The 26,440-nt window shown below is 41.4% G+C and overlaps 1 protein-coding gene across 2 annotated transcripts in view; it reads left to right on the forward strand.

Moving 5' to 3' along the window:
• Positions 1 to 26,440, forward strand: part of PELI2 (pellino E3 ubiquitin protein ligase family member 2) — an 87,298-nt gene that overhangs the window by 11,531 nt on the left and 49,327 nt on the right. For both annotated transcript variants that reach the window (XR_014228784.1, XM_082317850.1), the window contains exon 2: positions 15,200 to 15,329. Coding sequence is in view for 1 of the 2 variants with exons in the window: in XM_082317850.1 (XP_082173976.1) it covers positions 15,200 to 15,329 (130 nt within the window). In the remaining variant the exon portion in view is untranslated. The remainder of the gene's footprint in view (positions 1 to 15,199; positions 15,330 to 26,440) is intronic.

The following is a 26,440-nucleotide window of genomic DNA, read 5'->3' on the forward strand; positions in this document are numbered from 1 at the left end:
AGATGTGCAAAGTGACCTCCCCCCCTCCCCGCCACCATTCTTACTTGTGCATGAACTAAGTGAAGCCTATGTAAGTGACTGTAGGCAGTCTTTTGTTTACTTAAATGAAAGTAACTTCCCACCTATATTCATGACTAAAGAGTGGTCTGGTTAGGGATAATCTAAACTTTTTCATTTTCTTCCTCCTTCCACTCCTAGGTTTTACACATGCTGTTGCTTGTTTTTGGAGAAAGAGGAGTTTTATTTGGTGTACAGACATATGCACAGTGTGACAGCTATTGTCAAAATTAAAAAGAAAAAGTGGTATAGCATGCAGTATTTGACAGGTTATTTTAGCTTCCTGTGGTCTGTTTGTTTTATCTTTCTTTGCTTTAGAAGAAAAAGAAGTCCAGATAATGACTGTTCAGATGTGCAGTTAGTCTTAGCATAAATTAAGGCTAGTTAAAATCTGGAGAAGTTCTGAACAAGTGCCTGTTTCAAACTGGTCATGGTAACTGCTCGTAGCTGCTAGAACTGCTTGTATTTAAGTGGTGTGGGATAAACTGTGTGAGGATCTGATGCCTCTTGGAGACTGTAAAGGGCAGACGTTGGGTAGGGGCAGAGCAAGGTACTTAGTTTTGGGGTGATGACCCAAATTGCTGGAGTGAAGTCAGATGTCTGAGGTAGTTACTGCTCCTGGCCGTCTAGGCAGCCTTCTTGTGGGAGGACACCGCATCCTCAACTCCGCCGGCACGATTAGCTCCCTATTCCAGTCACTTTCCATCTGCCTCTGATGAATGCTCCGTGATTTACAGAAAGATGTAGTGACAGGTGAGGTTGTAGTCTGTAACTGGAAATGAAGTATGTCATTGAACTGATTTTGTTCCAAAGCCTCCCTATGCTGTTTGAGCTCTATTGAGGAGAGGCTGAGATGAATGAGCCCCCCACACCCCCACCTCGTTAGACATCAGGGAATCCATGTGACTGATTCTCACCTCTGAGGAAAAGCTTCATTTGGAGCTGTCACCTTAGTAGGCAAAGAAGGAATCCAACTGCAAGACTTGTACCCAGAGGAAATCATGCTTTGCTGGTTCTCTGGCTTACGAAACGCCTTGGTTTTTGATTGTTCTCTTTTGTCACTACAATTGCTTCACCCCTACTGCCTGCAGTAATGGTGGGATGTCAACTTTGAGTGAATGGGAATGGACACAAACGTTCTGGCACTGCAGCTAACGACGGGGAAGAGGTTTGGATGTAGAAGAATGGTGTAATCCCTAGCGGCAGCCTGGGCCACACCATAAGGTCTGTCACAGGTGTTTGTGAAGAAAACTTCAGTATAGCGAATGTTCATTGTGTTGTATGTACAAGTCGGCACAGTGCCTTGGCATGAAAAATTTTCTGGTTGTTTTTAGGCTACGAGAAAAGCCTTAAGTAAGTGTGCTTCATGAAGCACTCAGTATAGAACGTAAGTCTTGTGGTGATAGATACTCTTGCTTTGGACCAGTTCACCTCTGCTTTTTCAGTGGAAAAAGAGGTCCCTGAAGAATAACTCGGTGTCTGCTTTTCTTGGAAAATGAGATTTTTGGAGGCATTTTGAACACAACTTGAAACTTTGTTTTGGGAATTGCAAATAATGTCCCATGTAGTTTAGCAGCCTCATGCTTTTGCCTCTCATGTATGAACTCAGTTCAGAACTAAGACTAGTATTTGGTGTTACTCAACATAAACATTAAATTTTCTGGATGTGAAAAGTCTCTTTTTCCAAGTGGTTGTAAAATAGCCTAGCTGAGGATTTCTGTCCTTGGCCAAAACCCTGAGAGGAGAAGTTTGTTTGGGATTTGTCCAGACGTGAATGCCTTTCTAGTGGACTTCAGGCTTGTTCTGTTATAATGAGCAGTTCCAGAAGATTTACTTCTGAGTTTTACAAAGACATTGAAACGCGTTGATGGGGTGTGAGTGTTTTCTCTACGTCATTCTTATTTTCTGCTACCCTCCAAGGTGGCAGTGGGATGGCATCTCTCGCCTGAGAGATTTCTAGATAATAGAAGCAAATGCTAATGCTCTTTCCTCTGCTTTTGATAGGGCTGTAGGAGGAAAGTAACACAGTTGTGGGAGACCTTTAAAGATACTCTTATGGGTATAATGCTAACGTATTGACAGAGTAGCAAGGGAATGTGGTCTTTATTTCCTAAAATGCATAGGCAGGATCTTTAGCTGGGCGAGGGAGAAGAGGTAAGAATTTGGGCATCTGCAAAATCCACATAAAAAGGAGATTAGATTATGTGCGTACTTGTGCATCTTCATGCACTGGCAGGGGCGCGGGATGCAAAATTTCTTAGCATCGTACTACTCCCCTATTCAGTTGAAAACAGCGTATCATGGCCAAGGTGCTCTTATGGAGGGTGGTGTCGGGTATAAAAACGTGAGGGCAAAAGGGCATCTCTTGAGCCAGCCAGCTGTAATCGATGACTTGATTTCTGTGTCTCTGAACTAGCTCTGTTCAGACATGCTTTGCTGGGAAATCCACTTCCAATTTCAGTTTTGGGCTCATGAGCTTTATTTCTACAGCTGAATTTCCATTTGGCTTGCAAATGCTACTTCTAAGTCCTGTAATGCTGTTTGGAATTATAGCCTGTACTTTGGGAAACATTGCTTTAAACAGATCCTCTGTTTTCTTGGTCCGGTTTGCCCCATAGGGCTTCCCTGCCTTTAAAATCAAAGAAATCTAGATAAAGAGAAGCATATGGGGTGGCTTGTTTTTGAAAGCTAGTGAACAAAAATAGTAATAGTATGCTGACTGTCTTTGTGGGTTTTGGCTAAGAAAAAGAGCTGGATTTCCAAAGGAAAAAATTTGAGGGAGAACTATATGTGGTTTTAAACTTGTTTTCTGTTCTACAAACCGTTGTGCCACTTGTGCACATTACTTAATATCTGTTGGAATGTATAAATGCAAATTTTATGAAACTTCAGTTTGTGGAGTATGTAACCAGAAGTAGGCAGGCTGGGGTGGCACTGCAAATAAACTAAGTGAAGATGTTTGTCCTGCAAGAAACTTGACCTCTATAGAGCTTTCAGCATGGTTTTAGGGTTTCAATGGTTGCATCTGTATATAAACACAGTCTTGCATAGTTAACTTGCATAAAACGTGTCTTGCTGCATCACTGAGAACGGCATCCCTTCCCGTCTGAAGACAACAGTAGTGCGGAATCTCTTGTTCAGGCAGTCGCTGCAAGAAGCTGTATAGCGAGATTCTTCTAGAGATCAGAATCCCTGAGCATCTAGAAATGAACAACTTCAGGAATACATCACTTCTGTGACTTTGATTCGTTCTCAGTAAGTGCATGCAGGTACCTCATCATTCTTAAATATTTGTGATGGTGTTCTGAGACCTGTAAAGGCTCAGTGTTTATTTGAGGTAACATTTTGGCAAGCCCTCTTAAGGGAAGAAACTGCCCTGAAGTGTAAAACTGAAACACTTTGCTGTCATAAAGCTATGTAGATCTGAATTAGTTTTGCTGATCAGCAGTAAACATTTAACAGCCTTGCAAAATCTTTTCCTGGCTGGAGGTGACTGATTAACTTTGTTATAGATTATGATAAAAGCAAACACCCAAGGTTGCTGTGAATTAGTAAGTTGTCAGGGTGTTTTAAGTCTGAAGAAGATATATCGAAGTCTAGTTCTCTGCATTGCTGCACTGTTAATTTCTGGTTTATGAAGACTTTTTTAAAAAACCCCACAGCTTCAGCTGTGCTGTGATGCTTGTCTACTTGCAGTACACCCACTGATCTGGTAGGTTTCAGGTAGTTCTTTAAAACTGGGTGTGAAGAATAATTTCTCCTGTGTGGTTTTTAGGGCACGTAACACACTTGTTACCAAAGAACAGGCACTGCTTAGCTTCCTCGCTAGCTGTTGTAGCTGTGACGCTGCATCGCTTCGTGGTGCTCTCAGACTTCTGGTGCTGTGCAGTTCTTCCAGCCTTCTGTGTGTTCTTTAGGTCTCACTGGTTTTACTTCTACATATACCTCATAGAATGCCCATTCTTTTATTTTTTTTTATATTGTTTAGAGAATAAGAATTAAAAGCAAGAACCTCTGACAATAACTCACATTGAATACTACATGCTAAATCTAACCATGGGATGATTTTCAGCTGGGCTGGTACATCTGGTCCAAGTAGGCGGTAGGGAAGCAGCCCTCTGAAATAACCTCCATCTGGAAACTTCCAACCTCTAGATCTTGCTGGGTGCTAAAAGGCAGAAAGGTGACTCTCTGGTTTTTCTCTTTACTTACCTGCTCTACACCTGCTTGGAGCAGGCTGTGCGGTAGATTACCTTGCCTTGACTGTTCGTGCCGCTGTAGCAGCCGATGATAATGCAGCACCAGTGATATTAAGGGAGCTGCTGTGTTCAGAGAGGCAGTAATGCTTGCAAGTGCTACGGAGAAGGAAACACAATTCTTTGTTTTCTGTTTTTGAGGCGAACATTTGGGATTCTGTTAAGCAGATTGAACAGGAGCTGTGCATTTGTAAGGCTGTCTTTTCCCTGGGAAACTAAAAGGGATGTTAAACTTAATAGGATTTGACACAGATGTTGCAGGTCAGGATACAGTAGTTGAGCGCTTCACTTTCTATTCAGTACACTGCCTGCTAGATTACCTATATTCACAAAATGGATGCAAATTCTATCTCTTCCTCTGTGCTAAATGATACTGGAATGAACCTGAGAAGATTCTTGTCATGCTTGAGTGTCTGAAAAAGCTGTAAGTAACAGACATGCTGGAACTTCTTGTCTGTGGAATCACAAAAATGATATTACAACTGTGTGTATTTGGAGGATAACTGAAGTTATAAGAAAGCTATCACTTTTTCTTATGAAAATGTGAACTGTCAAATAGTCCTTGATAGTGTTTTGGGGAAAGCATTTGGTTGCTTAGGAAATGAATTGTCTGAATTGTGCATGTTTGTTTTTTGTTTTTTTTTTTTTTTTTTAAAATGGCCCAAATGGTCCTTTGAATCAAATACAGTTTCTCCATAATGTTTAATGTAGTGAAGTTTCAGTTGTAACATGGTGTTATTACCATTCATTCCTCAGACTAAAATTTGAACAGCTTGCTTTTGCACCTTCGAGCATGTATGAAGCACAAATAGCTGGGCTGGGAGCATGTTTAGTATGTCAGGGCAGGTGTGTTTTGAAGTCTCTTGTCCCCTTGTGGTATGTGAAGCTTAATTGGTCTTAATTTTGGAACTTTCAGCCTTTTTTTTTTAACCTGGTATTTAAGAGGAGATTGTAAATTGTTTCCAAACAAAAGTGTGTGGATCCTAAGCCTCTGGTGTTTTGGATAAACAGTCTTCCTCCTTCACTTCTTTCTCTCTTTGCATCCAAACCCAGCTGTGCATAGTACTTTCCTTTGAAAGAGATTTTGTGTTTATCTGACTTCTTTTGAATGCAGTAAAAGCTAGATCTCGCTTTCTATCGTGCCTATCTGTATTTAGTTTAACAAAATGCCGTATCAAACAATTTCAGTGGCATTTGGCTAGATTATAGATAGTTCTCAGATGAACAGCATTTCCTCTATAGTATGAAAGGTTTAGGGTTGGAAAGAAGATTCTCTAAAGATGGTACTTTGCCCACCTCATGCTCTTTTAGCTAGAATAAAAAGCATGCTTTGAAATGAACTTGATTAGTTTATACCCTGTATTTTGCTGTGCACTAGCATTGTTGGTTTTATGCAGTGGTGAATGGTTTTAGTTGACAGCTTTGGAGATGGGCTCAAAGCACTGAATAAAATTGCCTCCTTGTTAAATGAATGCTGGGGGGAGCAGTAAAATGTTGGAAATAAGGATTGTGAAAGAAGTCATTATGTGAAAGAACAGATTCCCTTACCCTTTGCTTTCTAAAAGGAAACCCCCTTGCATTCTGATGCTCTTCTGGCACATTACTTCTATTGGAATTGGTATAATAGTATCTTAAATGTGGGGTTTTGGTGTTTTTTTTTTTTTTCTCTCCTGTTAAAGGTAGCTGCTCTTTTTCCCTACTAGTGTCATGGCTGTGGATGGCTTCTAAGAAATCTGTGTTGTAGGTAAAACTATAATCATTCCTTTCTCTGGCTGTGGTGTTTAACTGGGCTGCCTGTATAGGTTTTCAGCTATTAAGTTGTTTGGAACTGCCAGGTTATTCGACTGCTTTAATTGAAGCTTATCCTGATGCTCTAGTAGTCTGCATCAGTATGTTCCTTCAGGCTCTTCTAGAGTATTAGCTGTTAATCAAACTCTTGTGCTGCTTATATAGTTGTCTTGCAGAAGCCTATGCAGCAAATATCCTCCATTACTGCCTCTTGAAATACCTATTTCCACATTGTCATTAACACATGTAATTGAAGATCTTGAATTTCTTTAATTAAACTAAAGTTGCAATGACATTTGAAACTTCTGCAGAAACTTACATCTTTCAAAAATGGTGGCAAGGGTCTGCTGTCCTTCACACAAGCAGAAGTAACAAATTATTTTCCAGAAAAATAATCTGGGGCAAGTAACAAACCACTTGCTAAGAAAAATATGGTCAAAGAGAATTATAAGTTTTCTATAGTAAGTTCCTCCCACCCCAGAAGAAATATCAGCTAGTTTACATGAGTGTCAAAACTATGCTCAGAGCTGGATTTCGGTCATCGTATGTTACAAGTAGTTAGAGTAATAAAGCCCGACTCCTGGGCCACTCACTTTGAGACTGGTTGCTTTTGCTACTTTGCTTCTGTATTTTCTTGCTCTATAATTTTTTTCCCCCCACATCAGTGAGAAGGAGAGTATCAAAGTAGCAGAGAGGTTTGGGATTTTTGAAGGAAGCTGGATGTGTACTCTAAATAAAGCTGATCAAAAGCAGTTCTTAGACAATTGATTTGTTATTTGCCAGCCAATAGCATCTTTAACTTTTTGTATAGGATGAAGTTAATATAGATCAGGTGTGTATTTTCTTGAATTGCCTGTATTAGGTAAGGTAAACATGCATGAGGATTAGTCAGTTGTATTTTCTATAAATATTCTCCCTAAAACAAACCTGATTTTTTTTTTAATTATTATGTTCCAGTTGTTACGATAGCGGGGTAGTCCTGCGGACAGTGGAGGGAATGTGTGGAGTGGAATAGTTTGAAAAGCAGCCTGTGAATTTATCTGAATGGTAGCGTACCTGTTCCTTTCATCACTTGGCGATGGGAGGGAAATGAGGAGAGGCCATAGCAGCCAGAAATAGGCTTTTCCCCCTCAAAAATATGCTTTTTCCCAGCAAACAAGAAGAGCAACCAGTTCTGTTCCAGAACACCAAGGGAGAAGTAAGGTCACCCTGGAGAACCCCAGTTACTTCACATGTGATTTCTTGCAGTGTTTTCAGTAGATAAGGTTCTACTTAATTTGTATACCTCATGAAGGAGGGAAGTAGGTTCTACCTTATCTGATATGTTGTAGGTGCCTCTGAAAGACTTTTTTTTTTTTTTTCTTCCATGGTGTACATAACCTTTTAGCCATGTGTTCAGCTAATCCACACTTCTGATTCTGATCAGAAAAACGCTGTATGTATTTGAACATAAAAGCACCATAAGCACAGTATACAGCTTTTGGTCAAGCTGACTGCTAGATTCCTAATGGTAGCAGGAGCAATTAGGAGCAACTTTTGAAGGGTAGCTAAAAAAAAAAGAAAAATAACCCCTAATCACTAGCCAGCAATGCAAATCAGGCTTCTCTGAAAAATCTGCCTAATAAGTATAGGGGTTATCAGGTCAGACTGCATTTCAGTGAACCACTGCAGCCTCTTTGAAGGCTCTAGGACTGTACAGGTAGCAGTAAACTAGGCAGGCAGGGCTAAAATTTTTGGTGCTGGGAAGAGACGGCTTGTGGTGAACGCACAGGTTTGATCAGTATGCCAAAGAATATTCCAAAAGTATCGGAGAAGGGAATACTTCCTAAAGTGTTTTATGAGAGTAAAATGACTTCACAGATGCAAGTTGTAAGAACAAACACTTGTCTCAAAAAAAAAAAAAAAGCTGATTATGGCCAGTATTAACTACTCCAACACACCTTTCTCAGGGATGGTCAAGTTCACAGATGCAAAACCATTGCTCTTAATTGGGGAAAGAGAGGAGATCATTTGGGACTTCAGAACTTGCTGGTTTGGATTTTCTTGCTCTGCAGGAAGACTGCTTTATTAAGGTGTGCTACTGGTAGTGATTAGGAAGCATTTATGCTCACAGAGATGTCTTAGCCAGCAGAGTCTGAGGTGGGACTCTCTTTCATTCAAGTCTTCCTTCATGGTTGCATAAACCAAAGGTCTTGAATCAGTGGCTCTTGTTACTCAAAGGATGGAAGCCCTTTGCTTACCCACGAGTTACTCATTGCTATAGTTATTACAGTAACAAAAACTCTACTTAAGGCTACTTTAATTTGCTACTGTAAGTTCTTAAAATGTTTTCCTTCAGAAAGAAAGAAGTCAGATGGGAATCAAATCTTCTAGCACGTGAGCCTGCTGTGAAAAGGAATAGAGAAGAGGTTGTTTGGTGGATTTGGCAGGAGACTTGCTTTGACCTAAATCTCCCTTGCTGCATGCATGGGGAGAGTTTTAACTCTAAAGATGTTGAAACAAGGTAGGGAGGCCTGGATTTTCCAGACTAACTGAAATGGAAATGTCGTGGATGGACTGGATGAAACCCTCGAGTTGGGGATGGACTAGGTGACTCCTTGGAGGTCCATCTAGCTCTGTTTTCTGTCGTTCTGTGATCAGGAAGCAACTGTACACTTTGCCAAAGCTATGTGCGATGCGATGGGGAAAGCGCGCCTTTGCAAGACAGAAGGCAACCTTCTGCTCAGTCTGGGCTTGTTGAGCTCTGACCACTGAAGAATGAGTTTTTCAGTGCCGGGGGATGAGGAGGAAGGGGACAACAGTATCCTCCTTCCAACTTCCAAGGAACTTCAACATTAAATGTTTTTGTTGTAATCTGTTGTAGTCATCTGTGAAGCACTGCGCTGTTCAAGAAGCAGTCTTGCGTTCACTGCCAAAACTTCACCACAGGAACAGACTGATGATTAACCATACCTCTGGTGGTGGAGGCTGCTTCTGAGACAGAAATTGATGCACGTAATAATGGCTGGAGGCAAGCTTAGACTTAAATTCATATTGAGTTAATATCTTTAATACTGATACACAGTACCAGAGAATAGAGTTCAAAGGAGAAAATAAACCAGTGCTGTCCTGTTGGTACAGAAGTACTACTTATCTTTGCTTTTCCTGTCTGGCAACACTTCCCAATGAGATTAAGTTTGAGAATAACTTCACTGTCCTATTTCACTGAAATTCTCAGCTAATTGGCAGACAGCAAGTGCTTGTTTTATCAAGGTCTGATGCAGAAAAATATATTGAATAAATATTGTCTTTAAAAAAAAAAAAAGAAAATCCCAAGCCATCAGGTTGTTTTGCTGAGATAGTACATCACTTCTCCTAGATGCGAAATGAATTGTTCAGTATGATACAAGGCGGCTGGTGTGAAGAGTAAGAAGTACTGGCAGGGCTGTTACATAAAAGGAGACACAAGTTCACTTATTTTGTTGTCAGCGTTGCATATGTTGAAGCTTTCTGTTTGTGTTTAGATATAAACTAGCATGTGGCTTTTTTTCCTTTTAATCTGTGTTCAAGGGAGTAAATGTTGGATGCTTCAGCAGAAGAGGGCTTTCCAGTTAGTCAGGACTTCAGCATACAGTTGTGAAAAGCTCTGGGGCTGGATATTGCGAAGGTGAATAATGTATCTTTAGACTTCTAATGTTGTAGATGTCATGATAACTGTAGACTTACAATACTTCTAAAGGAATCTCTCCTGCCCTCTGTGCCATTTTTCCCTCGCTGCTGATATAAGTGCTTCTGTGGCTTTGCAGCGAATTGGAGAACGAGGAATTGATGTGGTTTAAAATGAAATTTAAAGTATAAATCTGTTTTTGTTTCCCCTTCACATGAACCAGGCCGAGAAGTAGCAGGAACAAAACAGCAAATGAAAGGTGGGACTGCTGCTTTTGGCAGCAGTGTTGGCCCCCACTAGCTCAGTGACGGTAAAAACACGGTGTAAGCACACACTGAATTTTTGATATGTGCTGAGTATATACTACTGAATGATACCAAACATGGAATCAGAATGCACTTAAAAGGAAAAATTCACTCGAGACTGACTTCAGTGAAAGCTGTTGCTAATACTTCTGCAGCTTTGTCGTTTAGCACAGCAAAGGTGTGCTTTCTCTCACCCATTAGAACTATGGTGACTACTGAACTGTAGCCTGTCATCTGTTCAAAGCTAAGCCTGTGAAATGGGACGGTTTGCATCTAAAAATGATGAGGTGTGCAATAGAACTGTTAGCAGTCGGTGAGGAAAGCAAAGTGGAATTACTCCCTTTTGTCCAGAGGAAATATTACCTGTGAAAATTATGGCTTGTTCAGTTTGTAGTCTTTTAGGAGGTAGGTAGCATAGGTATGAAGAAGTATTTAAGTTCTATGATAGTTTGTATTTTCATAGCACTGTGGGCGAAAAAACAATCAGCTACATGCAGCAGCCTCTATGTCTGGTAGCTAGTAGATATTCCCCTTAATTTTGGGGATAAATTCCCTGAGTTGAAGTCTAACTTTTCAAGGGGAGGTCATGGTTTTTAGAGCTCTTGTCCTAAATAACAGAGATCTTGTTTATTCTTTGCCACTGGCTAAGCCTGATTCCTTTTAAAAAAAAACAAAACCAAAATAAAAAAGCTTGTGTAACAAGCCATCCCAGAAATGATTCAAAACTTGTTGATGATCTCTGAAGTAGTCAAGTAGGTTCCTACAAGACTTGTAGAAAATAGGAACTTGCCACAGTGCTTGGACTGTGGGAGGGAGCGTGTGTGGTCTTGCTCTGTAGACAGCCATGAATCCGTGCAGAGGAGAGGCTTTCATTACATATCCCAACCATGGGAAAAACTTAATTGGAGTTTGCAGTTCATTGTATACCAAAGTCCTCAACTGTTTGATGTAAATCTGTAGGAAACTGGCTTTGATAATTATGGTGCCCATCGCCTATGCCAGCACCACTCCCTTATTTGCAAGGAATAGTGCTATCAACAGAGGTAATTACCCCACGAGGTTTCATAATGCTTGTTGTCCTGGTATTGCTGTCACTGAGAAGCTTTTGGAAAAAGTCTAGGGCTGCTATTGCCACATGCGTTGGTCTGGTGCTTTGGAACATCTGGAGAACTTCAGAAGTGCCCTGTAGGTCTGCGTGTGAGCAGGATGGTCTCAGAAATGGTCGTCCTCTCTCTGTGAAATTTGATCTTTTTTCCTTGTTCATTTTATTAGTGGGAAACAACATTTGTTCTAGGCTTTTTGGTGGGGTGGGGGAGAGTTCCAGCTGCAGGTTGTCTTTTGGTAGTGCTGGTTGTCTTGCGAAGCAAAGAGTTGGCATGCTAATGTGCTGGTCCCTAAGCTGTATCAGGCTTCTGGAACTATTGGGAGGGTGCTGGGAGAAGGGAAATGGGCTGATGCTTGTGGAGAGGGGGTGTGAGAGGATTCAACAAGGAGCTTCTGTTCTGTTTATGAAGCTCCTGTTGGCTATGGGGAAGCTTGGAGTCTCCCAGCGTTCAGTGACAGGGAATTTGTGGCCTTATTCCTTATCCCTAAAACTGATAAGATCAGATACTACACTTGATCTTAGCCAAAAGGCCGAGAAGCGATGAGCATCAACTCGGAGATGGAGAAAATCAGTAATGAAGTGAGGAGGAGGAGATGGAACTGGATCGGTCGTGTCTTGAGGGAAAAAAAACCAACAGAAGACTGCGCGGTGGCCCTTGGGACTCCAGAGCACGCAGCCGCAGACCGACCGAAGTGGAAGAACGATGTTCGTGCCTTGTGTGCCTCCTGGCACTGAGAGAATTCAGATCATTCCTTATCCCTCCTCTTCCTTTGCAGTTCCATCCTGCTGCTGCCTGGGAGGAGGCAGCTGTTGTTCAACTGAGCAGTGCCTGGGTGAGCAGTTGAGAAAGAACAGGAGAGGGCTGCTTCGCTTGCGATAGCTCCTTGTGCCTGTGCTTAGAAAAGCTGACTTGGCAAGGTGTGGGTGGACATGCTTGTGTTGCTCCTCCTGAAGGCTGAAACCCACTGCGTCCCGTGCGACGGCTCGGTTTGGAAAGGCAGGGCCTTGCCAAGAAGCGAACGCGGGTCTGCTGCCTCAAGAGCGATCCGAGTTGCACGCTTACCAGGACAGAGGTGCTGGGTGGGTGGGTGCGGGTCCTGTTGTGGCTGACAAGATCCCATGGCATTAATATCGGCTCATTTGGCATGTAGATTGTTTAGGTCGTGGCAGGGAAAGGTGTGGCCCAGGTGCCATGGGGAGGGTTGGTTTGTGGTGAAAAAGTCGAGAGCCCTGGCCTGGGAGAAAATAAAGGCATTTGCTGGCTGTGGAGAGGAAGAAGGCAAGTTCTCTGACACTCATTTTTTCTCCTGTAAAACACATACGTATGCCTTGTAATCGTCCTAGCTCTTTTTACCAGTGTCAGATCAAAATAAAACTTGCGGGTCTATAATTAAAGCATAACAAATAGTAAAACTACCACTCAATTCCTCCTGCCCTTTTGCGCAAACGAAATTTAGAAATTGGCACAAAGAAAACCTTTGTGAAAGCTTGTTGGTGCTAATCAGGATGAATGAATTAAACTTTCACTTTGCTTTTATTTCCTTCCTATTTCAAGTTTCCAAAAGGCATTTTAACCTTGAGTGGCTTCTTTCTTTCTCCTTTTAAAGATAATTAAATCCCACAGAGACCTGAAATGAAACCAAGTAGCCTTTCCCAGTTAGAGTTGTTTTGTGAACATGAGAAAAAACAACCAAAATAACCCCGCTAGCCTGGCTTTAACTTTCAGTGGAACTACTTAAATTCAAATTCACTACTTAACTACTTACATTAAATTCAGTTACACAAATAGAAAAAAACTTTAATTACAGAATATAGAGCTGGTGATGATACTAGTTACATGTTATTTCTGAAGGAGTTACTGCTTTCTTAGGTTTTCAGATAAAAATACTTGTAGAAAGAATGTTGTCTTCAGGCAAGTTGAAACTTGCTGGCATATTCATGGTAATATATTGTCTTTGAAAGAAAGCCTGTGTATATACCTAGGAAGATTCAAGCTGGAGAATCAAATCATTCCTATTTTAAGGGCTGGTATTTAAGTTGCCTGTGGATCGTATCGATACATCTTTCTAGGAACTGGTTTCTTGTGACAAGGATCCACTGTGTTAACTGAGTGCTACTCTTCTTGCGTAAGGTTAGTAACAAGTTCCCAAGATATGAGTAGGCCTGGCATGAAATAATAGTGACTTACTCCTGTTGTTTTTCTGCTGTGTTGGGGAATCTCTTCTAATATTCCAGAAAGATACAGTAGTCTTCCCTATGAAAATGGGAGTGAGAGAGCAAGTTCAGTTGTAGCCCAGCTGAAAAGCTCTTAACTTACTATGTGTCTCTAGCATCATGTATTAAACGTGTATTTAAAAAGTCTGTTTTTATGTTCTGGAGTACTTAAATTTGAGGTTATTTCAATCTTAAATCTGTTCTTGTTTGCGCTCACCAACATTCAGCAGTCCTGCAATTCAGATCGCTGGTATTTAGACACTGTGCATGTGAATTTTTAAACTATTTTTCCACGTGACACCAGGTGATCCTTGCCTGAAGTAAGCAGTAAGGCTTCTGCAGGGCAGCGCTCCGCAGCCTTCACAAGAGACCACTTGCTTTCATCCACTACCATTATCCATTTGCTTGCAAAAGGATACAAGGCTCGGGCTGTAAGAGCAGTTCTATGACAATCATGGAGTAGGAAAAGCAATGCAGTAACCCAGCATCTCTTTTTTTCTTATCGTTACATTCTGTATATGTGACTAACTAGTTTGTGTAACAAGAGAACGCGCTTGGAGAGCCTTGTATCCTTTTGCAAGCAAATGAGCAAGCAGGGAATTTTAACCTGCAGGTGGTGTGGTGGATGTAGAGCTGAACTACTTCGAAGTGTATCTCTAAACAGATAATGAGTTCTCCTAACTTTTTCTTTAACCTCCTGCGCTTTACAAGGAGTTAGTCACCTTTGAATCTTACTCTTCTCCTTTTCAGATTCTTTTCCTGAGTGTGATGTTAGCTTTTAATCAGAAAGGCTGTAGGAGAGGGATATATGTGATCAGTATAGAATAGACCTCACCATGAGACAAATGGGATTTCTAAGTGGAATAATATTTGTAGTTCTTCAGGCAAAAGTCTGAAATCTCTGAGGATCAGGAATGGAAGAGGCTTCCATGCAGTAAAGCAAAGCCCTGAGAGATCTTCATAGCCCAGCTGAGAGTTATCAAGAATGTTAGAGGTGACAGTGCTGTGATGAGAAGCATCTACTTGTCCTAAGTCTTTGGGGTGGGGTGGTGGTGAATTTAATGCTTATGCCTTACAAAGAAATTTCCAGTTGATTCCTTCCCTGGGGAATGGGCTATGTCCCCTTGAGGCTTAAGACATCTCTGAATAATTAATCTGTTGCGTCTGTCCTCAGAGAGAGATGAAAGAACTGTCGAAGGCTACTGTGTTACACCTGATAAAGGAAATCATTAGCAAGCCTTCAGATACACTCACATAAAAACACTTGCATCCTCTTTCCTTAATAATAGATGAAGCCTTTAGGATTAGAGTTTAAAAACAAAAAAGGAAAAAAAAAAAAACCTAAAAAAACCCCCTCGGTGAGTAGAGTAAAATTCCTTCACTTAGTTTGACTTCCCCCTAAATTACTTTGTTTTTCCACATCACACCTGTTCTTCCTCTTGTCTTCTCCGTTCCTGCATGAGATGTGGGGAAGGGGACAGTAAAGACATTTTTAAAACTCCCCATGTGCTGAAATTACAGAGAGGACTTAGGATTTGTTCTCCCAAATTCCTTTAATTCTAGAGGTGAAGAAGTATTTCTGTGGCTGAACAACTCAGTATTTAATTTGTAGTTGATGACTGTATTAATAATGAATAAAATTTCAACCATTGGAGGGAAAGAATGTTTGAATGCTCATAACTCAGGAAACAAAATCTACCATGGTTGTGTTACTTTCTTTGGTTTTGACCATGCATTTGATGACGACAGGATATTGTGACCAAATAGATGCTCTCCTGTATTCCAGATTGGTGGGCTTTTATGCCAAACTTTTGTTGTTTATTTCTAGGTATAATGGATCCCTCCCCAATGGTGACAGAGGACGCAGGAAAAGCAGATTTGCCCTTTATAAGCGACCTAAGGCAAATGGAGTTAAGCCCAGCACTGTTCACGTGATTTCTACTCCCCAGGCATCAAAGGTATGTGACAGTAGGGCATATCCTGTTTTTTCTGATGATCCTGGATGGAGAACATCTCTTGTGTTACTGCTGATCTACCTTGCTGCCTGCTCATTCTGTGGTAGTCAGATGTATTTGTTTTAATGAAAACTCTGCAGTGGATTGTCTTTCTAGGGGTATATATCTTTTTAATTTTAATCCATTTACCTGTTTAAAATAGTCTTGAACCTCAGGTATGAGATAACCTGAGCTTTCTGCCCCTGTTCAAGCAGCTGACTTTGTCAATGTTGACAGTTTTATCTGAGCCATAGAGTAGTCATGTGATGCAAATATAAGAAGTATTTTAATTTCTTTCTAACTGGGCTGTAAGATTGGTATGTCTCTTTCCTCTTCAGAAAGATAACTGACACGATATAAAAAAACTTAGTGATTCCTCTGGGCCTTTCATTTTTGTTGCTAATAATGATGTTGTATATGGTTTCACTTGACGTCTAGTGTAGGTGAAGGAGGAAAAGCAGTAAAGTAAATATATTAACATAGTAATTTAAGGAGGAAAAGTAGTAAAGTTGATATATTAGCATAGTAATATATTAACATATAAAACTCTCGGGTTAAAGTTCTGGTGGTGGAACATATTTCAAGCTGCAAAAAGTCATCCTATCTCTTTTCTCAAACCCTCTTTCCTAGAAGCAAAGAGTGAGTAGAGATCTGGCCAAACTGGATGGGGAGTTCTGTAGTGACACTCACAGAAGTGGATGGTTTGTAAGAGCTGTACATCACTTTCACGAAAAAATATATTGGGGAACGGAGAGAACGTATATCATGCTCAGAACTGTGTCCAGCTCTGGAGCTCTCGGCACAGGAAAGACACGGACCTGTTGGAGCAGGTCCAGAGGAGGCCACGAAAAATCATCAGAGGGCTGGAGCACCTCTCCTGTGAGGACAGGCTGAGAGAGCTGGGGTGGTTCAGCCTGGAGAAGAGAAGGCTGCAGGGAGACCTTATTGCGGCCTTTCAGCACTTACAGGGGACTTAGAAGAAAGATGGGGACAGGCTTTTTGGCAGGGCCAATACCGATAGGACAAGGGGGAATGGTTTTAAAATAAGAGGGTAAATTTAGACTAGATTTAAGGAAGAAATTGTTTACGCTGAGGGTGGTGAAGCGCTGGCACAGGTTGCCCGTAGAGGTGGGAGATGCCCCATCCCTGGAACCATTCAAGGCCAGGTTGGATGGGGCTCTGAGCAACCTGGTCTGGCTGAAGATGTCCCTGCCCATGGCAGGGGGTTGGACTAGGTGGCCTTTAGAGGTCCCTTCCGACCCAAACCATTCTGTGATTCTATAAGTGTATTTTCTAACTTAGACCGAGAGAAGAATATTGTTTAATACATAGTACAGAATTATGTTTTCTTTCATAGTAGATACAATACACAGTATACACCTAAACTTATCAAAATATACAATATCAGAGCTTTTTTTTTAAAGATTGTATAGGGCTTGCATATTGCAGATAAATATGTAGTCTTTTGGATTAAATGTTTCTGTAAATATTTTTCAGTGTTCCTATTCTCAAAATGAAAACATTTGTGAGTTAAATCTTCCTGATGAAATCAACCTTCAAAATAGAATGCCGGTAGTATATGTTTGTATGTTGGTAACTCTGGTTGCTTAAAATGTAACAAATGAAAAAAATGTGGTTTACATAGCTGATGGAAATATACACATGTTCTCACTGGATAATCTTAGGCATTTGGACTGCAGATAGTATTTCAGCATTTGAGTTGCAAAATATTTAAACACCTGGCAGACACCACAAGGTATCTGGTTAATGTTCATCTGCGTTGTTATTGTAGTGCAGATAAAATGTGTGCTGTACAAATTAGTGCCCTTATAAAGATAGCATAGGGTCTGAGACATTAAAGCCCCTCCTTTGAGGATTTGGATTCTTTTGCACTTTCTCTGAACCCTTATAAAAGAGCTTTTGTGTATTTATACTGTTGTCTGGGGCAAGGCTGGTGGACGTGTGCCAGAACAGTGATGCGGTGGATTTCAGTTAGTGCTCTTTTGGATGCACAGAAAGGACGTTTACATTTTAAGACGCTTTTGTAGGCTTTTCTAACATCTTAAACACCAGAGCCTAAATGTGTTTTACTAGGAATGGCTTCTGCATATAACTTCTGTAAATGATTCCAGAAAGACAGGCTAATAGAGAAAAGAGAAAGCTGCTTTGTTCTTAGAAACTAATGTGCAACTTGACCTCAAAAATTTTGGTCTGCTCTCAGTCTTTCAGTCTAACCCTTATTTAGGGAAGGTAAAACAGTGGGAACTAGTGCTGTACAGGATATTAACAAGTTTCCTCCCTTTACATCCTTCCTTCTAGCTTTCCAGATACCAGTTCTATTTTGCTTTGCTTGTCTGTCACTGTGTAAACTGAATCTTTGAATAGAAAGAAACATGTTATTTTCAGAGTACTGATGCTTTTAGGGTGGTGGGTTTAGCAGAGGTGGGTAAAGCACTGGCTGCCTTCATTTGTTTTGTAGCTGCTGTGGCATGGATGCTTGAATAAGGTGCGTAACTGGTTTTGTGCTAATTCCATTAATGCAGCAGCTCAAGAACTGTAGCTGTCACCGATTTTAAGTTAGTGTGTCAGCCTGAAAACTGCAATAGATCGTAAGAGGATGCTTGTCATGTCCCATTGTTCCTGCCATGCAAGTGTCAAGGACAGCTGGAGTAGCAATGGTTTCAGTAGTAAATTTAGCCAAGCTAATTGCATATGAATCAGTGCCTTTTGTTTTTTTTCCCCTGGAGTACTTATTTTTTGCCACTCTGCCTTCTGGAGGTGCCGAAGAAAACTGAAAATTGTTTCGCCTTCTGAGGGTATATGGGTATATTTGGGGGGAAAGCACTGCATGAAGTAATAAGTCTCAAGTTTTTTTTCAGAGTATTGATAAAATATGCATGCATCGCTTCAATGCTATGCACTCGACTTTAAAACCTATTTTATTAACTCTATGCTTAGGCACCATTTGGGGAATTTTCTAGTCTCCTGTTTTACAAAACTCAGGCCATTTGTTTGAGGCAGACTCTTTTCAGCATTGTCAAAACTGGTATTACTGTAAGAAAGGAGGCTTAAAACTCTTATGCTGTCTCTTGTTAGTGTGTAAATGTCAGGGGTGGGGTGGGGTGTAAGACTGTTCATTAACTGTGTATGAACCTTACTCAAGATTTTTAATAAACCCCTTTGCTAGACTACAGAGTTTGTTTCAAAATCATCAAGTCGTGGGAGAGGCCATTCCTTGCGTTGACTTGGGCCTCATGATGAAGAGGAAGACTGTCATCAGTTGTGATCATATGATCTGTGAAAACCTTCCTCTGACCACCAAACTCTTAGGTGTAAGTTCGCTACTAGCTCATCACAACATAGCTAGGATTGCTGATTTTTATTTTCAAGCTATTAGAGATATTTAACAAAATCAAAAATTGTAATGTTTATTTTATTTGGTTGAGTTGTCTTAACTGTTGTTTTCATGCACCATGGTTAATGCTGTGGAACTCAAGTCTAGGTCTGCTGGTGTCCGAGATGATTACAAGGTTTACTTGTGCAGAAATATTCCAGTGAGTGCTGAACTTTGAGTGAGAGAGGGATGTAAGTTTTCAGAATAATCACCTGGGAATGATGGGATGCTCAACTGGAGTTGGGGGGGGGGGGGGGGGGGGAATATGGGAGGTGTTTAAGGTGGGGGTTTTTTTTGGTATTTTGGGGGTTTGTAGGGTTTTTTTGGTGTGGGGTATACATGTCTGACAGGGAAAGAGGTGTCTATAACTGAAACAAAACCAGCTTAGTATCTCTGTAGAACAATATTTGACGACAGTATAGCTTTCTTACAGGTCTTAAGTAGGTGAATAATACGCCCTGTCTAAATAAAACTGTATGATCCCAATTTCTGGCAAGCAAAGATGTTCATCTTCTTGTGCACATCCCATCTGTTGGTTCAATGGACCGTTAGGTTAATACTTTCCCCCTGTGCAAACACAGGTGGATCTTCATTCCTGGTTCCTCCTCTTCATAGCCATCACTAACTCCTTGTTGGAGGCTGGTAGTTGGAGGAGTTCTTTTGGTGGAACCGTGGCGAGAACTCCCCCAGTTCCATGCGAGGGAGTTGCTGGCAGCTGGCCTCAACAATCAGGTTACTGGTGATACTGAACACTCAGGTCATGTAACCCCCGTGACTCTAGGTGCGTATGCATTTAGGTTTCGTTATTGGTTTCTAATGCTTTGGAATTACTTCCATGGCTGTGAAAGTTAGAAAAGTGAAGAAGGAGCTTCACGTGCATTTGAGTTACTTGAAGTATGGCATTAGGAAGCATGAATTGTTGACATTAGCCCTCCAGGATTCCCCAGGATTACTTTGGAAGCATGAATGAATTCTGTTGTAACAGCAGGTATAGTATTTGAGACCTTCCAAAGTATTGAGTCAGTGGGCAAGAGAATATAACGGGCAAGCACTAGAAGTACTCCTTTCTAACAAGGGAATGTTGTGCTTTGATACCTAAGTGCTTGCATTCTTAATACTGACTTGATAGAAGATTGCAAATGTCTCTTGAATTGCTGCAGAGTACAAAACCTCCACCTTTAATAGCTTTTTACGGTGGTATGTCTTGGTATTTATTATACCTGTCCTTCTTGGGATCAAAGTTTTCCTTTGGTAACCTGTGGTAGATAAAGACAACCTATTTTCTCCCCTATAAAATTACTATTTCAAGCTGACTGGGGAAGATCTCTCCGACTTCAAGTCCAGTTACCTGCCGAGTTGGCTTCTGCTTTGTGCTGTCACAACAGCAGCTTGTACAGTCACTGGCTGGGTTCCTGCAGCTCAAATCAAGTTTCATGCTGCTACTGGAGAAGAACAAAATGCAGCCGTACGAATAATTATTAGGCCGGGGAGAGAGCTGCAATTTGTGCTTTGAGTGATGAGAGAAAATGAAAGTGTAGGATTCTTGTGATCAGTTATCTACTGTAGATATTGCATCTGCTTTGACATACTTTTGTGGATTTTGAGTAAAAGGACCAGAAATCCTTTTGGCACTGACAGCTTTTTGGTGTTTGTTCTGGATGAGAGCAGTAGAGCTCAGGTGCTGTCAGGAGGGTACTGTGTCTGTCGGTGGCTTCTCTCTTTCCTATTGGGCTTATTTATGGTGTAATCAGTTCACGGAGCACTAATTTGTTCTGAAGTAACTTAATCACATAGGTATCTTGAGAGTCCCGAGTTGTGCAGAGGCAGCTTTTCCTTGGCTCGTCAGACTGAGTCTACTTGAATAATAGTTCCTCAGCGTAGTGTCCTTTTCTTCTATTAAATGAGCATCATCTTAACGTGCTAAGTCCCTATCCTCTTGCCCTTGCAAGTAGTAGGGAATGGTTAGACAGAAGAAAATGGTTAGACCGATTTCATTAGTAGGGCTTAATAAACAACAACTCTTACTTTGAAGCTCTCCTTCTTGAGCTTTTGGGACCTATTGAGCAGAATGCATGTCAAAGGTTTTGGAAAATCACTTTACAGTGTTTTCTAACAAAAACCAGATGTTTAGTGATGGAAGGGGAATTAAAAATTGCTGAGGACTACAGCAATTTTTTTTTTTATGACTTAACATTGTTTTTTGTTTTCATGCTTTCCCTTCAGAGGGTAGACAAAAGATCAGAAAATGCTTTCCTTGTAAACTCTCTTTAAACTACATCTGCTATAAATCAATATTTAGAGCAGATTCTACTGGAATGTGGGTGCCCTTTGAAAGCAGAGGAAGGTGCAGTGATCGCCAGGGCTAGTGTTGAGAAACTCGGGAGCGTTGCGTTTCCCCATACGCTTCCACTTGGCTTCCCACAGGGAGCCAAGCTGTGTAACCCTCCACCGCACAATATCTGTCAGTTTGCAACCTCCTTCACCCTGTCAGAAATAACCTGGGGGAGTTTAGTCTTGTGGAAATGGAGAACTAGGTAAAGTAGAGACTGTATCTCAGCTGAGTTTCAAATGCTGTAGTGTAAGGTCAGGCGCTGCAAACCTTTGCTGCCCATCAGGGAATGTCCCCAGTTGTTCGTGCCACTGGAAAAGCCACAAATGGGAGTTGTACTGCAGGCAGCAGACCCACTCGTTTCACTGAAAGATAACAATTTCACTACTTTAGCTTCATGTAGCACGACTTGTTTAAAACTAACTTGTTCCGATTTGACTGGTTTCTGCATGCTTCCCCGCCATTCCTCAGGATTCAGAGTGCAAATTTTAGACCGCCTACTGTAAAAGCTCTGTCCTGTTACACATCTATTCGGACTCTTAATTGGCTGGAATGGATCTGATCTTAGAAGTAAGTGCGTGTCTCCTGAGAGCCGGGCTGGTCTGAGCTTCCTAAAAGTTAGGAGAAAACCCGAAACTGGTTTCAAATCAAATGAAGCTGCATGGACTGAGCGTAGTGTTTCTGCCTGCGTGGTGGTACTGCCTTTTGGGCTTGCTGTCGGGGATAACGCATCGTTGCAAGCTGGCATTACTAAGTGAGAACCTCCCTAGAATATTGAAAAGTGACGACAATCTGCTGTCATGTTCCAGGTGTTTGGGTGGGCTGTGCTGCAGCACAATTATGAACAGCCTGATGACTACAGGGGCTTGTGTACAACTGTTAAAGAGTCTGGGACTGTTAGCATCTATAATACAGGAATTCCTAGCTACTGTTTTGGAAACATGCTTCATCACCTCTGTCATGGGGGGACTTTACACAAGTCTGAAGTGCGACTTTCGCATTAGCTTTGAACTGCAAAGCCCCTGTAGAGAGAGACAGTTGGATTCTAGGCTGTGTAGAATGTAGTTTTATAGCCCATATGAGACAGAGCCTGTCCTTGACTGAGACTTGTACCACAGAACTGAAGACATGTTCTGGTGCTATGAAGAGGTGTAAGGCAGCGTGCATCTTATTCTTGTGTTACCCTCTTTCAATGAAATTAAAGGTTCTTAGAGTATTTGTTGCTAATGATACATATATAGGTTGTTTCATGCTCAAAAGAAAGTGTGGTGACAAGAAGAACACAGAACTAATGATGTATGTGCTTTTCCTGTTATCTCAAACTGTAATGTCCAAACAGAATTGTCTTAAATGGATGCAATGCTGTGTTTTGGAAAAATCAGGTAACATATACTCAGTCACAGCAGTATGGAACAGCTTTCCTGGAACAGAGGAGTTGGAACTGCATCAAAGAGTAGATGAGACTCCTATGCTCTAAGGCTTTGTTGAGAGGGGCAATTATTTTGGAAACACAGAAAGCAATTTAAGTTTCATGGTCCAACGTAACTTTTCAAAGAAACAAACAGCTGCCATTCCTGTTTTACAAATTAGAAAATACTTATTTTCCGGAGTGCTTTGAGATGTTGTTGATGGAAAGAACAAAAATCTAAATATTTCTCTGTTTGGGGGACTTTTATGATTACGTCTGTAACATGAGTAATTTTATCTGTTAGCTAAGTGAAGTACTAGAGGGGTGACTGACTTGTGAGACTGCAAGATTCCTCTTTCCACTGTTTGTAGGTCTCTTGTCTGAGACGTGTTTATGCTTTCTTTTAGATGCAGGACTACTTTGTTTGGGGATCCTGCTGTTTTGTTCCTACTCAACACCAAAGACCTCAAAGATTTTAGGAGAAAACAGGGAGTACTTTATCAGGATAATCTCTTTTGAAGGGATGTATCCCCAGCAAAGTGCTTATGGTGATGCTTGATTCACTGAATGCTCCAAGCTCTTTAGCACTGTGTGCAGAAATTCTGTTATCTGTGTTTAGCAGACATAAGAGCAATTCAGAATTCTTTAGCACTACGGCTTTGCTCCTACAAGATCATTATCTTTTTTTGATCATCTCATGAGCTGTCCTTCCATGAAAACAAGATTGCCTAGCCATTGGGTCTGCATCAGTGCTTTGTACTTACGTGACCTCCATGCAAGACTGCGTGTGTTGTGTACAGACTTGTCTTTAAATTCTGCATATGTCTCTTGTCCATAGTGATTCTGCCAGTACTTCAGGAAGTTCTGGACTCTGCAGATGCCTGGTGTGAGATAATGCGTGTGGTAATATATACTTTGGCCTTCTAATTTCAGTAACAGCAGATGCCTATCGCTTTGACTTGAGGAAGCTCGTTAAAGGCCCAGCACTGCCAGCTTGCTCGGTTGTACAGTACTCTCTTTTCCTCCAGCTCCATATCAGTGTGAGCTCGGAGAGATCTCTCCTACACTGAGTTCGCCACAGTCAGGGAATGATGGATGCTTTCTCCTCTGCTTTTTGATATTGGCAAGCGAGGAGGGATATCGGTCCCTGTCAAGCTGCACTGTAGTCATTCGCGTAGTCCCCCGCAACTCTCACTCCTGTGACTACAGGCCTGGCATTTGACTGGTTGCTCATGAGAATGAGACCAGTGCCTTAGCAGTGATCTGTCTTGGACTGGGGTCATCCAGAAGCGTTGCTCTCTCAGCCTTGGATGTTGACTTTTGTGGTTCCAGAGATTTCCCGGGGAGCCATTCCTGTTTTCTAGGTTTAAGATACTGAGACATACTTTTCTTTCTCTTTTGTCCCAACCCAGGGTAAGGAAAGGGGAACCAAAAAACTTTCGTTTATTTAGTTTTCTCTCATGGCTCCCATGTGACCAAAGAAACTTCAGTTCCAGGGCCTGTTGTGTAGTTACCTGTAGCTGCACAATTCTGTTTCTCCTCCCAGATTTCTCAACTGATGGGAGGCTTAGAGGACAAAGCACTCCCAGGTCACAGCTTGGATAGCTCTTGTGTCTAAAACAGTACTCTTCAGCTTCAGTGAGGGACGTTGTTCTCGAGCAGGGGAATCTGAAAAGGACCTGGAACTTCCCTGGTGATATAAACCACATTTTAGGCTTGCTCTGCAGCAAGGCAAACTTCTGGTTTTTATTGCTAGTTAATCTCAAATCTCGGTTAAGTTTAACTGAACAAGTACTTTGTTTTGTAGGATCAGACTTCTTCCAGGAATCCGGACTTTGTGGGACCAGAGCATACACGTTTACATCCCTGATGATCAGGGTGTTTCTGACCCTGTAGCAGCTTGCTTGTTCTCCAGCTCTTTGGGGAATTCTCTATAGAGAAGCTGTTCTTTGGGTAGGGCTTACACCCTCTGAGCATTAGAGCTTCTGTTCCCTTCCCCAGGCAATGCTCTTCCTAAGCAGCTGCTGTTGCTGAAGCTTAATTTCAGCTGAATGAGATTATTCCACCTTTTCCCTCCCTGGCTTTATAAGCTGTGTGCATTCTTGAATAAGTTGTGCTGTCTTCTCATATTGACATGACTAAATTCAGAGGACCAGCAGCTCCCCATCTCTACCACAAATGGCCAAAGGTTTGGTAATCTTCTACCTGTGTTAAGACCTGGTGTGGTCTCGCATTGAAGTGACTGAACCATTCCTAAAGAATGGTTCAGCTCCTGAGGTTGGCCTTAGATACATGTCACCAGCATAATATAACAGTACTGCTGAAATGTCAAGGTGCTGTGCTTGGAAAAAGCTGTCCTTCAGTCCTTGGCTTACGTGCGGACTCCGGGAGATGTTTTTGCACACCTGGGTCTTTGGGTAGCTCTGCTTGGAGTCCCTCGCTGTATGGGTGGACGTAAGCTGATCACAGAGATAACCAACCAGCCTCTCTTTGAAGCTCTTTCCTTCGCAGCATTTTGACTACGCATCTGTTTAACACGCAGTCTCCTCCTCTTCTGGAATTCTGGACTCGGGTAATTAAGGAGACGATGTGGTTGAGAGACGGTGAGGGAGAGGTGTGTTTTTTGTGCTTGAGGTTTGAGTGCTTGGTGAGTGTTATTAAAGCAAAACTTTGTACTGCATGAATGCAAAAAAAGTGCATGAATGGTCAAAAAAAAGTTCAACAATTATGGGCTGTTTTCTCTAGCTTGCACATTTGATGGCTCTGTACTTACATATCCAAACTTTACTAGTTTTGAATTTTCTACAAAGCAGGTTTTGAGGAAATATTGGATAGGACAGTGACTGCAAACCCACAAAAACTGGAAGGAGGACTGAGAGGAAATTGGGGGGGGCTTTGTGGGTTACTTTTGACTGCTAGCCTTCATATAATGACATTTGCTATTATAAACTCAAGACAATAGACTACTGTGTAAGACACACAGAAATTTTTCCTCCTCCCTGTTTTCTTATGCTAGCATTTGGTTTTCTACACCAGTTTCTCGCTGCTTCAGCCCACCAAAGAATCTTCCACTGCTGAAGGTCAGCAATGAGGCAGTGCCTTGGTGGTCCAGGTGGGAGGCAGGCAGGAACAAAGCTGACCTCGCTTCAGCATGGGCAGCTGCTCTTATTTTGTTCCAAATGAAAAGCTGGCCTTGGAAAGCTGGCTTGCGAAACTTCTAATAGCTCCTAAAGTGTTCTTCCTAACTCATCCCTCCCCCTCAAAGCTTTCTCAAATCTTACTGTTTGGTGTTGTGTCACAAAAATTGACTCTATTGCTGCTTGAGTGCAATAAATAAACGGTAAGTCAAAACAAAATGTTTGTAATTTTGTGCAAGAGACAGCCCATGTTAAAATATCTTAAAATATCACTCTGTTATGATCTTGACTGTTACTGGGAAGGTCTAACTCTAGTTTCCTTGGTTAAAAATATCTTGCTTATTTCGTGTTGTATCTTAGTATCTTTGTACTATAGTAGCAGATACTGCTGGAGTTGAGAGTATTACTGTGTCATTATGTGATGCATATAAAAACCAGGACTCTTCCCGAGGAACTTTTTTTTTTCTGGAAATAATAGAAAAGGATTTCATAAAGGAAAGAAGATGCATATCTGTTAAGTCCCTTTGGATATGTGAAATTACCCGAGGTCTCAAGCAGGTTGTGAAAAGGTCAAGCTATTGAGTTAAGGTAGCCCCATTCGTTACTCTAATTCAAAACTTTTCCAGAAGTCTTTGTCACGTACCCGTGTAATGTACGTATTTAGATGATGCAACGTATGTTTTACAGGTATTTTTCTAAACTGGCTTTATGGCTTTTGCCATGGAAGTATTTTAGGGATTGGGGAAAAAAAAAAGCATTCCAATTGTTATTTAAAGAATACTGGTTTTTTTTTTTGAGAGAAAGAAG

This window comes from Platalea leucorodia (genome assembly GCF_965183815.1).
Source record: "Platalea leucorodia genome assembly, chromosome: 7".
In the NCBI taxonomy this organism is placed as follows: Eukaryota; Metazoa; Chordata; class Aves; order Pelecaniformes; family Threskiornithidae; genus Platalea; species Platalea leucorodia.